The sequence below is a fragment of the Lepidochelys kempii genome, chromosome 15 (assembly GCF_965140265.1).
Source record: "Lepidochelys kempii isolate rLepKem1 chromosome 15, rLepKem1.hap2, whole genome shotgun sequence".
Taxonomy (NCBI): domain Eukaryota; kingdom Metazoa; phylum Chordata; order Testudines; family Cheloniidae; genus Lepidochelys; species Lepidochelys kempii.
The window spans coordinates 14,197,955-14,210,722 of NC_133270.1; the positions used below are offsets into that span (position 1 = coordinate 14,197,955).

A 12,768-nucleotide genomic window follows, 5' to 3' on the forward strand; every position below is an offset into this window, starting at 1 on the left:
GAGAGGGATCACAGTTAAGATCTACGTTGCTGATGCCTGGAGAGAGATGGGGTTAGCATCACAAGTGAACAGTCTACTGGGCACCAGGAACTGAATCTGCCCTGTGACTCTCTGGAGGGAGAGGAGAGCTCTGTAATGCTGAGAGTTTGAAATCAACATCTTTAAGACAAGAGTGCCTGGTTCAACTGGCAAAAAGATCAGAATACAGATACAGGCTGAAGTTAATTCTACAGGCTGCTTCCAGATTGATGTATCCTGCCATATTATTAAATGACCAGCCTGTATTGGTACAAAGACTTGGTAAATTCAAGTTTACCAGACAGACAAAGCCTCGATAGTCCCAGAAAAGCTTGGAGGTTCCCAACTGGTTTTCAGCTACCAACAGCAGTCAGGAAAACCTGTATTGAACCGACTGCTAGGCCCTAAACCAAGGATGATGTAGGTTTTATTCCCTGGGAAATAAACCATAAGCACTGGGTCATTGTCTCACAGCTCCAGACGTATCCTGAACCAGATACCCTATTGCCAAGGGCCGACACAGCAACATCTCCTGTGAATATGGGATGGAGTCGCTTCTGCCCTGGTCTGGTGTCTCCTGAAGAGGCAGATCAGAGAAGGTATAGTACAGTTATCCTAACTTCTCCCATAAGACAATAATGACCGCTACAGAGAATGGGTATCACTTACTATAACAATGCAGTACCAGTTTTCACACATCGTTTCCAACATACTGCGTTCAGTAGTCAATTGTCCTTGTTCTCCAATGCTTGACATAGGTTCTCTGACTTCATTTTTAAGTGTTGCAATCCTGCAAAACCCAGGAGTCTGACCTACCTAATACCTGCTGTATCCTCTAAAGGATGGCACATGAAAAAAAAAAAAAGAAATCCGTGAAGCTATATGGGATATCAATGCAGGAATTGGCCCTTGGTGTTCATGTCTATAGGTGCTCCAAGTTCTCCACAGAGGAGCCCATCTTATCTGCAAAAGACCTCCGAATCGGTGAAGAGCAGAATGTTCTGTTATTCTGTCCAAGTGTTCTTCCCCCAGAAGACAACACTTCCAGAAACACTGACACAGCAACAATCAATGGTAAGTGTCAAATGCTGGAACTATAGCATGGTTCTTCCCAGGATTCCCCTACTGAAACCTCTGGCACATAGTCTCCCTTTATGCGGCGTAAAGAGATCCATGGTGGCGTCCATTAGGGTGGAGGTAGCAACATTCTCATTCTACGCACGGTGTCCATGTGGGAGCACCCTGCTGTGCTAATGCCCAATCAACATTCATTGGACCCAGGAGTCTCCTCAGAGAAAAGGAACGTCTTCCTGATCTCTGGCAATTCCTGATTCAGCACATCCACGGGGTCACCTTCTGCTTGGAGGTTTTTGCACAGCCACGTGTCACTGTGGAATGTCTTCGGAGGAGGAACCCAGCTAACCGTCCTTGGTAAGTAACTGAAATATTCCTCTATAATTATTGTCCAGCTAGTTTATTACTTGTTTTGTTTTGTTTTTAAAAACTTTGCATCTTTTTGTTCCAGTAGAATGAATCATACTGAAATTGTTTTCTTTCCTTTTACTCTGTGATTAAGAAGGGGCTTGTAGTTCTCGCCTCAGAATTTATCGCAAGACAAGGATTTGGTCTTTTTAAAAAATGGATATTGAGTTTCTCCCATGAGTGAAATTTCTAAGTTCCTTGCCCTAGTTTGTTTGATGTTGGTTGGGTTTTTTGGGGTCACAGAAGGTTTGGGGGGGGGAGGAGGGAAACTGTGACCCAGTCAATTAGAATTCTGCTAGTTTATGCAGCAGGAATGGGTTTGGTTTTCCTCCTTTCTTTGAAGGAAAACCTCCCCCAGATACAATCACTTAGAAAGGGAACGCTGTGCTTTTTTATAGGAGGTCTGGTTTTTCAGAAGACTATTGTGTCACCAAGACAAACTGCCACTCAGCTTCTGAGACAAACCAAAACTTCGTTTGCTTTTTTATTCTAGTTCAGATTTCCACCAATACTCAATGTAGTGGAGGAGTTCACTGTTAACGTTAACAGTGATTGGGCATGGAAAAGGGAGAAAAGGGGGCATCTTAATTCAGGCGGCTGCAGGTTTCCCCTGCTGAAACCCCTGACACATATTCTCCCTTTATTCTGCATGAAGATCTCCCACTGATCCCTATGGGAGCTTCATGGGAAATCAAGGGGAGGGTGAGACATATTAGGCTCTTTTATGACAGTCTCCAATATTAAAATGTACTTAGAAGAAATATGGCAAGGAGTCATTAGTGACAGGCCTGGGCCATCTGGATCCTTGTAGTCAGGGGAACATAGAGACTCTCTGCAGTAACAAGAATTTAATCAAACCTGCAGTACATTTCAGGAAATCCCAGCCCCGCTGATGCAGTCGGAGTTTTGCCATTGACTGCTGTGGGACCAGGGTTTCACCCATTGTGCCTTGTGAGGATCTCAGAGTATTTTACAATAGGGGTTACTATTCCTCATGTCACAGTTGGGGAATGTGAAGCGTAGAGGTGAAGTGACCTGCCCAAGGTCTTACAGCACATCAGTATCAGAGTCAGAAATAGCACCCAGGTCTTCTCACTCACCGTCTCCCGCCCTAGACCTCCTTTGCTAGACAGTTCTATTTACAAAGGGTCACCTCCTCTTCTCCCCTGCCCCCCCCCGGGATGGGGCTGCACAGCTGAACTATCACCATTGGCAACAGTTACAACATCAAACAGAGCCAAACACAAAATGCTCAAAGCCTAAACTAAGGGACCTTAATTAAAACAAAAGGGCAACTTTCCTGAAGGGTTGCAATAGCACTGGGGCTTCCAGCTACAATAGGGACTTGAGAGCTAGGCAGATTTAGGTTTCCCCAAAACCTGTAAGACACAAAGAGCTTGTCAATATTGTAGAGGGGGAAACTACTGAGGTTAACAGAAAATGAAGCTTAAAGGCTGTAAGACCCTGCAGAACAATGTTCCTAAAAGTCTGACGTTTAGAAAGAGGAAGCCTCCCTAAGAATATATTAGCCTGTTTGCAGGATTATGTCCTTAAGCAGCAATTTGGACTGGAATAATCAAAGAACACGACATCAAACAGATTCTATGGGAAGCTCTGGAATTGCCTTCATTTGCTCTGCTGAACTCTGAATTTTAATGGCACACTCTGGGGGGGGGGGTTGTTTTTTCTTGCCTTGCTAGTGATAAGTCTTTTAAATAAGACTTGAACTCACTTTTTGAAAATGCATCTAGTTACTGACTCGGGTATGAATTGTGAAATGTGCTATATACTTAGGACTAGATTCTGATCTCAGTTACACCAGTGTAAATTCAGAGTCACACTACTAAAGACAATGGAGTTAGTATTGCTAATGGGCTAAATCGTTATCTAGGGCCTGATCCAAAGCCTATTGAAACGAATGAGTGTCTTTCCATTGAATTCAATGGGCTTTGGATCACACGCTCTCTCTCTTAAGTTTCCCGTCTTTATTTAAAACTGATCAAATCCCATTAACTCTCCGTGGAAGAAAAAAGCTGAAAAGTGGGTTTTATAACATTTTATGAAATAACTTTTTTTAAAAAAAAAATCCCTCAAAAGTACAACGTCTGCAGCTTCGAACGTTGTTTTCAGCGTAGCCTAGTGGAGATAATTGTCTCCACAATGTCTGGGAGCTTGCCCCAGGAGTGCAGGGCATAGGAAGGAGCTCACAGTTGGATACAGTAATTGAAAGGGAAGCATTTTTCAACAGATGGGGCAGCTGTAGCATGGTGCTATTGATGCGAGTTCGGTGCAATGCCTCTGCCAGATGTTTTCCCTGACTAGCTCTCAGCATGTGCATCTCTGAGGTCTGAGTCAGGGCCCCATCCTCAACTCTGACCCATCTAAGTAGTCCTTACGCAGATAGCCCCATTGTAACATTAGAGTCATTGAGAATATGCACACTGGTCATAACTATTCACAGCAATAGTTTGACTCCAAGCTCCACTGTCGTATAGGAAAAAAAAACTCAAACTGAATGAAAATTGGCAATCACACCCACATTATTTAGCTCTGAAATAGTTTCCTTCCTTCTGCTTTGGCACGTTCTAGAATTCAGCTAATGTTAATCATTCTCCTTAATCCTCACACTGAATCTCCTTGTCTTGTAGGTCAGCCAAAGGCGTCTCCTACCGTGCACCTCTTCCCTCCATCCTCGGAAGAGATCAAAACAAAGAGCAAAGCCACACTGGTGTGTCTGCTGGGCAGCTTTTACCCAGGCTCAGTCCAAGTCACCTGGAAAGCTGACGGCCAGCAGATCTCCACTGGAGTGGAGACGACCAAGCCATCCAAACAGAGTGACAACAAGTTCATGGCCAGCAGTTACCTGTCTCTGGATGCAGCAAAGTGGAAGACCCATGAGACCTACACCTGCCAGGTGACACACGATGGGAAGAACTTCGAGAAGTCCCTGAAGAGCTCAGAGTGTTCTTAACCCTCTGAACCCCGGGGGCTCAGCCGGTTCCCATGTCAGTCACTAGAGAGTTTCCCAGGGGAGCCAGGAACCATAATGCGGATTTCCAGCAAAACCGCTTCCTGTTTTATGTGATCCCTTTGATACCCACCGTTACTCCTATGTTCCCACTGCTCTCGCCCCTCTGCATTCCCTGGAAACATCCTTCCTGCTTTAACCTCTGATGCAGCCTTGTTACAATATTAATAAAACCAGAAACGTTCGGCTATCGCTGTGTCTGTGCAGAGTTAAACCTCTTCTGTGCTCTTCACACTTACTGACTGTATTTGAACTATTTACATTATCTTCCAATAAAACATGTACCTTTATCATCCAAATGTTCATCCTTCTGTGTTTGAGTCTCTTTTGCATTACACTTTTTCTTAGCTACTTACTCCATGAACACTAGCAGCAGAGAGCTGGAGTGTTATTCCTTGGGAGTCATAGATGAGCTAACGATTGATCTGATCTAAGGTGGTAACTCCAAACCCAGGGGTCCCTACTGCAGAAACTCTCCCCGGAAGCAAGTTCTGTTGGTTAATTACAGAGAACCAAATTCTGCCTAAGTCCTATTGAAGTCAATGGGGCTAATCCCAGGGTAAAATGTGATTCATTCCAAATGAGCAAAGGTGACAATGCAGAGATGTTTGATTGTGTGATGCAAACGCTCTAGTTACAATTCAATCATAACAATCCAGGCTTCCTTGAGGTTTATAGCTCTAGGCTGCTCATAGTGTGAACTGACTCATCAAAAACTATTGGACTCTTAAATACAATTGTCTAGTCTTGCATCAAAACCACACAACGTGTTGAGGTATTATTTCCCCTTAGCGCAATGACAGCGTCCAAATCTGCAGATACAATGGACATCCCAGACAGCAGCACTTAGATACCACTGGGAACCAAGTTCCTACAGAGGAGTTATCAAGGACTCCAAGTGCCCAAGTTAGATGCAGCCAAAGGAGATGCCTTTATTAAAATAGAGTCTTCAGTAATGATGTACACTTTAAAATAATAATTGAGGAGATCAAGGGGTGTAGGGAATGGGTTAAATCGGTTTGCTCACGGAAGGGCTTGAAAGGAGGTGTACACCGCCTAGCACTAGTGTTTGGGGTCCTCTCCCTGGCCTGCCAGATTCTCCACTTCTGGAAGGGAGTTGGGAATTGGGGACGGGGGAAGAACCTGTCTCCTTCTTTCCTCCCTCTACCCAGATCTGTGCAATGGACACTGGCCGGTACTATGCATGGTGAAATGAGATACATGCGTGCACACACACAGGGAGGGAGCTGTGAGATGGAGCCAACGAGTTTGCAGTCATGTTTTAAAACATTTACTTATTAAAAGGCTCCAGGCACAGAGTAACTTTTCTTTTGCTCAGTGGCTACAATGTAGTAGTTTCACCTGCATTGAAATTTGGACCCAAACCCGAAATCCTACTCTGGATCTGAATCTCAAACACCCCAAAGATCAGAAGTTGCACAGATCTAGAGTTTCGATTTGACCCGTTATCGGAATGGGGCTGTTTGTAACATCAGAGGGTTTTTAATTGAGGCTCCTCTCTGCTTGGAAAAGGAGCCAGAAGCGCTTTGATCGATGGAAACATTCTTTAGAGCAGTTGTGCCCCCACGTGCTGTGTTCACCGGCTACTCTAACCTCTCACAGGCATAATCCTTGGTAAACCTCAGCAGCATTGCCCAGGGTACAAGCACGAGGCCACAATCCGATGTAAGCAAGAGCAGGAATATCATGCTCTCTGGAATTCCAGTTCAGGACTCAAATGGCTGGACAATCATTGCATGATTGTCTCCTCCAGTCTTCCCCCTTCCCAGGAGTCTGGTCTCCTAGTTCTAGCTCCCTCCCTCCTGACAACTGCATGGTAGGGTGAGTGGGGAAGGGAGCGGGGCCTTGAGCTCAAGTTTTTGCCCCTACACGGGGGCATGAATCCCCCCGCCACTCAGAGTTCGGCACCCGGGGGAAACTGGGCCTGATCCTCTCTCGCCGACACCTGCTTTGCACGGGGCTCGTTGTGCTGACTTCAGCACAGTTTCTCCTGGTTTACCCAGTTGTAAGTCGGGGGGGGGAGGGGGAGGAGGGAGAAATCAGGCCCAGGATGTCTCCTCTTTCTCCAGCAATGGAAGCCAGCGATCAGCGTCAGCATTACAAACCCCTCGCTAGCCCCTTGCTGCTACCATAGCACCCTTTAGCAAACAGCCATGGTAACCAGAGAGCACCACACTGAGGCTGTTTAATGGTCTCGGTGACGGGATAAAGGAACGAGGTTCAGCTCCTAGTGGACAAGTCTCCACATCCCAAAATTACCACCGCAGCCAGTCCCTTTATGGGCCTTTACAGTGGAACAGCCAAGGGCTGAATTGGCCTAGACATCTGGGGACTGAACTACAGACCCACTCACCCTAGAGCCGGGCCTTCCCACGTAGGGTTGAGGTGCATTGGCAGACCATCATGGGGAAATCCTACATGCTACACCTCTAAAGAGGGCTTCGGGCTCTAGGCCTGCCAGTCCAACCCCTTTCCTAACCCTACAGCCCTGGGTGCCCAAAGTTAGGGACCTAAGTCCATATTTAGGCACCAAATTGAGTGGCTTGGTTCTCCAAGGTGCCAAGAACTGCAGCTCCAGCAAAAACATTGGCCTAAAAAAAGTGAGACAGAAGAATGGTAAAAAGAAAGCGTCCGGCAGACCCCTAGTGCCTGTTAGAGGGGTAAACGCAGGACGGAGCTCCCACGAGTTATGAACAGGGCTGCGCATGACATGTCATGACCCTGAGAGATGGTCTCTTCAAGTACAGAAAGCCATGCACGCAGGTAGGCACTTGATTTCATTGAGGAACGGGGAGGCAGGTACTGACCTAGTGTCCTAAGTGACATCAGTTATTTGGTTTCGATGGGTCCGGCCTGAAAACCTATCAAAGCTTTTCCATTGACCTCAGCTGGAAGGCCCTTCCTGCTTGGAACGGCTTCCCTATTAGCCAGAAATCACTTCACTTCCTAGAGAGCTGGACATTCCTTCATGGAATCCACCCAGAGCAAACACGTGGAGCCAGAGTCTCTGCTGTGGCGAAGAGCCGCTCTGGACAGCAGGGGATATTGGGGGTCAGGATGAGGAAATCAGGGGGTAAGTTACAGCTCCATGATTCTCGACTTGATCCAGAGCCTGTGGGTGTTTTTCCATTCATTTCAGCGATGTTTGGATCAGGTCCTATGAGCCCAGCTGTCCCCAACAGGCTCAGAGCACTGGGACAAGACTGGACCCCTAACCCTGCCCTCAACATATTTGACTTGCATTCAGCTCTATAAATGGGCAAAGGGGTGGGGGTGGAGGAGTGTATTCTATTCAAACCAGTTTGCCCATCCCTAGGACCCTGCTAGGACCACCATGCTTGGTTTGTTCCCAATAAACTCATTTCACCCCTTGTGCCAGGAGTTTCTACAGAGAGAAGACATCTCATCCTGCTCTTGGGCATCAGAGGAATAACCCCAAAGGAGTTTTTCCGTGCTGAATTCATGACAGGAGTGGGATCTTCCTCTCACTGAGCGGGAGGTTTTTGCACAGGTGTGTATCATGGTGGTGGATCTTTGGTGGAGGAACCCAGCTGAACGTCCTCAGTAAGTAACTGGAATAGGCTTGCACGATCTCCTCTTCAACGGAGTACATTTTTTCCCTTTCATGTGCATCTTTATACTTTTAATCTTTTTTCTCCAGGACAGGTACTTTTCCTATGTAGAGTGTTCAGAAATTGTTCTCTTTTGCTCTGTTGTATGATACCACAAGGTGCTTGTCAACTAGGAGCAGCTTGAAGGTCCCCAAACCACCAGACTCTTTCCGACAGCTTTTTGCAGGAGTTTTAGATTTTGGATATGGGGAAAATACTGTCCAATGGCCAAGCTGCATAGGAGCCCCCACATTCATCACACACGTCCTCTAAACTGGAAGCAAACTACTCTTTTAAAGGACAGGTTTGGGAATCTCCTTTCTCAGCCGTTTACTGCATAAAGCCTGAATATTGTGGCCATAATTTTCAAAGGTGGCCACTGATTTAGGGTGTCAGTTTTTGAGCCCCATAGAGACCCTGATTTTCAGATGCAGGGAATTCCCAGCTCCCATTGACTTTAATATGAGTTCTGGGTGCTCAACAGTTCTGAAAATGAGGACTACGTTCTCTCTGGCCGGGCAGCGCAAACCAAGCCATCCACTTTAGAAAAGTCAGCTCTAGAGTCCTGCAGTAAGTCCTGGCAGGAGCTGTAAAGTCATAGCACTGGGCTCTCCATTCATTTCAAGTCCCTGCTTTAGTGTGCCTGGCGAGCCACCGCCCCTCATCTGATCGGTTTTCCCCCACTGGAGATGTCTCCAGAAGTTGCAGAAAAGCCAGTTTAACTCAGGCTGTTCTGCTTTCCGGCAGAGAGAGAAAATCTCACTAATTATTGATTAAAAGATTTGCTGAACCGTGTCCTGAAGCACCAGTTTGGAAGCGAATAATCAATGAATAATACATTAACAAGCTACTGCAGCATCCGCTCTGCTGCTTGGCTTCGTTCTGGGAGGGAGGTGAACTTCAGGGGCTCTGCCAGTTGCAGCTGCTCTTGCTAGTCGGAAGTCTTTTAAACAAGACTTGACATTCATCATTGAAAATGCCTTTTTATGGGTTGATTGTTTATTTAATGGTCCCCTAAAATGTCCTTTTACTGGGGGGGGGGGGTTCAGCAGCCTCCTCCCCCATCAACTCTATTGAAGTCAATCTCACTGACTCCTAGGGGAGCTGGATCACACTCTAGCTGATTTTTGTATCGAAAAAGCAGCTTACAGGAAGAGATGGGGTGCTGGGTTTCTAAGCATAGTGCCTATGCCGAGAGTACAGGGCAGAGAACGTCCGCATTTTTATTCCAAAGTCACCTCCCCAGTAAGAGGGAACAGCTAATTGATGTGGATATAAAACTCACCCGGGGCTCAATTCTCTTCTGGGTCCGATACCGGTCTCTGAGCCTGCACTGAGCAACACGAGTAACGTCTGTCGCTCATGGTGCATTTTCTCGCTCCTCCTCATTGATGAAGGACACTTTAGGAAATGCCCCTCGGCTCACTGCTGGGGTAGACGAGCGTCCGAAGAGGCCTTGTCACTGCTCTTGCTGTTCTGGCTCCCCCACAGGAGTGTGCCCAGATTTCGTATGCATTGGGGCACCCCGGCAGCTGCTCCCCGCCTAGCTCCTTTATCTGTCGGAGTAATGGAGTTAGGCAGCTGGGGGAGGCCCATGCAATAGTTCTGAGTCTCTCTGTTCTGCGAGTGGGGCAGCACCCTGCCTTCCCCAAGGGCAACACGGCCTCCGCTCTGCAGCACAGCACAGGGCGAGGCTCATGGCTAGAGGGTGGCATTTAGCCACAAGCCCTGAGGAAGGGGGTGCTGCAGAGTCCCAGTGCTGCAGGAGACCTCAGACAAAGGGGGTCCATTAGGCTGCCAGAGGGTGCTCCCCCAGGTACAACAACCTGCCCTTCCCCCTCCCGGCTCAGCATCCAGCTCCTCAAGGAGCAGGAAGAAGGAATGAGCATGTCCCGAAGCGCAGGGCTTCCTGGGACTGCTGCTGTGGGCACCCCTTGCCAGGGGCCTGGAGGGAAGCCTCTTTCTTTCCCCTCTGGATGCAGCTCAGTGGAAGACCCAGGAGACCTACACCTGCCAGGTGACACACGATGGGAAGAACTTTGAGAAGTCCCTGAAGAGCTCAGAGTGTTCATAGCCCTCTAAACCCTAGGGTGCTCAGCCAGCTTCCGGGTCAGTCACTAGGGGGTTCCCCAGAGGAGCCAGGAACCATAATGCTGATTTCCAGTAACTCTGCTTCCTGTTTGATGTGGGCAGAATCTTTGCCGATCCCTTTGATATCTGCTTTTATTCCCACTTTCCCCCTGCTCTCGCCCCTCTGCATTCCCTGGAAATGTCCTTTCTGCTTTAGCCTCTGATGCAGCCTTGTTCTGATATTAATAAAACCAGAAACATTCAGCGATCGCCGTGACTGTGAAGAGCCAATGGGCGTAATCCAGCAGATGTATACAACTTGGAAATGCTTTAAGTAAAGGTAAAAATAGACACACGCATGGCACGGCTCAGGCCTGCGCCCTAGCCCTCCCTAACAGGAGTGGGTGACGCAGTACTTACATATGCATTGGCATTGTTTTTTATTTCCCTCAGCCTATAAAGCTCAGGGCCATGGTCCTTGCAGTGCGCTGGCAGAGGGAGAAAAGTTTGTTCTAATACATTTGCGAATAGCGAGTGACTGGCCAGGGCTACCAATGAATGCTGCACATCTCTATGAAGGCCTCTCACCCCAGATATCCAGAGGCTCAGTCCTTGGGCTGCTCTGAGCTGACTCTGGTGGCCGCTGCTACATTTGGGGTAGGGGAGAGAGTGCCATGTTTGCAGCACGTTCTTTGTATCAAAGCAGCTGTGAGTTGGACGCAGCTCCAGCACCTGGGGCTTCAGTCGCCTTCTCAGTGCACACAGGTTAATAGGCAGACAGTGAGTGAGCAGGGGGGTCAGGAGAGCAAAGTAAGGTCCCACCCCTGTAAACCTTAACGCATCTGAGAATTCCCATGGGTTCCAGCCAGGCTGCTCGCCAGGGTAGGGCTTTGCAGAGTCTGGCCCTAATGCAGTTTACTGCGTGGCTGAAGAAATAAAGGTCTGTATTCCCTGGTGATCACAACCACGCGTGCAGGACGTGTGTACATGGGCGGCTGATGGGTACTGCTGTGTTGGAGACTGATCTGAAAGGAGCACTGCGCAGGGGAGGAGGAACATAACTGGGGATTTCCCAGCCCCTTAGCAATTGCATTGGTACAGACGCAGAGTGCTGTGCTCCCAGCCCCCTAGCTCCCCTTCCCCCATCCTGTCCCTCTGTGTTTCCCAGTGCCCTGAAACTCCTCCCATGCAGCTCCCTCTATGTCCCCATCTCCTGGCACACTGCCATGCTCCCCAAACCCAGGCTCCTGCCCCTCTGCAGCCCCCACCAGGTCGAGTGGGAAGTATTTAAAGTGTTAAAGAGAGGCCGTGCACCTCCATGCCATCAAAAGTCTCACTTGCCATTAAATTCAACCCACTCTGTAAATTTTCAGCTCTCGGCATCCCTGTGAGGTTATTGACAGGGGCACTGGAACAATTTGTCTAGCGGGGGTGCTGCGAGCCATTGAGCCAAACGGTAAACCCTGTATGTGATGGAAACCACTTCGAGCCGGGGGGTGCGGCAGCATCCCCCTCACCTCGAGTTCCAGCCGATGGTTATTGATGCACAAGCTCAGCACAGAATAAGGTGCAAGAGCAAAGCTGCCCGTGGCTGAAATGCTAGCCCTGCATAGCGAAGGCTTGTCCTCTGCTGCACACAGCCACCTCGAGAGAGGCAGAAGGATTGCTAACACAGGAGATGGGGAGCAGGAAAATAATGGGAGATGAGTCAATATAAAGGGGTGCCATTCCTGGGGTAGAGACAGGAAGGGAAGGGTATAATGCCAGGGAGTGCTGCTCTCTGCTCCTGGTTTACATGCGTCATATTTTATGCACCTAGCCCCCTAACAAAGCTGATCTCTGTCCTCTGAGCCTGCAATCCCATGTCGATCACCTGGTTCCAGGTGCATCGTAGCTGACAGGCCAGCACACGCCAGAGGGCCCAGTTTGTTCACCACCAGCGAAAACAGAAGTGAGCCAGGCTTCAGGAGCAGCAGAACACAGGACAATCGCACCAGCCTGTCTCGCTGAGCCAGGTCCCCAGCGAGCGTAAACGGGCATGCAACTCCATGGAGGTCAAGGGATCTTTGCCAGGGAACACCAGCGGGCGAATCGAGCCCAAGATCTTTATTTGAAATCCTCCTTTTCAAACCCTTTTAAACCACATACAGAGATTAACGAGATACTCTCTCCCGTGTCACCCCAGCCACACGAAAGGCTGGCCTCAGTGGATAGCCAAAGAGAAAGACAGACGCTGGGGGCCAGGTTTTCTAACCCAGCCTCCATTCGCTCCCAGCACACACAGCCTAGCTGTGCTCACCGAAACTCAGTTCCTGTGCAGAGCAGGCGGTTAGTCATCTAGCTACAGGGCCCGAGCTGTGCACCTAGCTCCCCTCCCCCAGTCACCCAAGGCACAAGTGTCATCTCTGGCTCTAGGCTGGGGTCAGAGCAACAAGCAGGCCAAGCCCCTCTGGCAGGGCTCAGGGGGCCTGCTGTGAAAAGAATGTTTCCTTTTTTTTAAAAGGTCCCAATTTTCCCTTCCAGAAACCAAACTGCCAG

The 12,768-nt window shown here is 48.6% G+C and overlaps 1 gene segment (V, D, J or C); it reads left to right on the forward strand.

Annotated features, from left to right (window-relative positions):
* The first annotated feature begins 558 nt into the window (after window positions 1-558).
* On the forward strand, window positions 559-4,471 carry LOC140898880 (immunoglobulin lambda constant 1-like). The segment is given in 3 exon segments: window positions 559-617; window positions 1,397-1,449; window positions 4,149-4,471. Coding segments are annotated over 3 exon segments (435 nt in total).
* The last annotated feature ends 8,297 nt before the right edge of the window (window positions 4,472-12,768 follow it).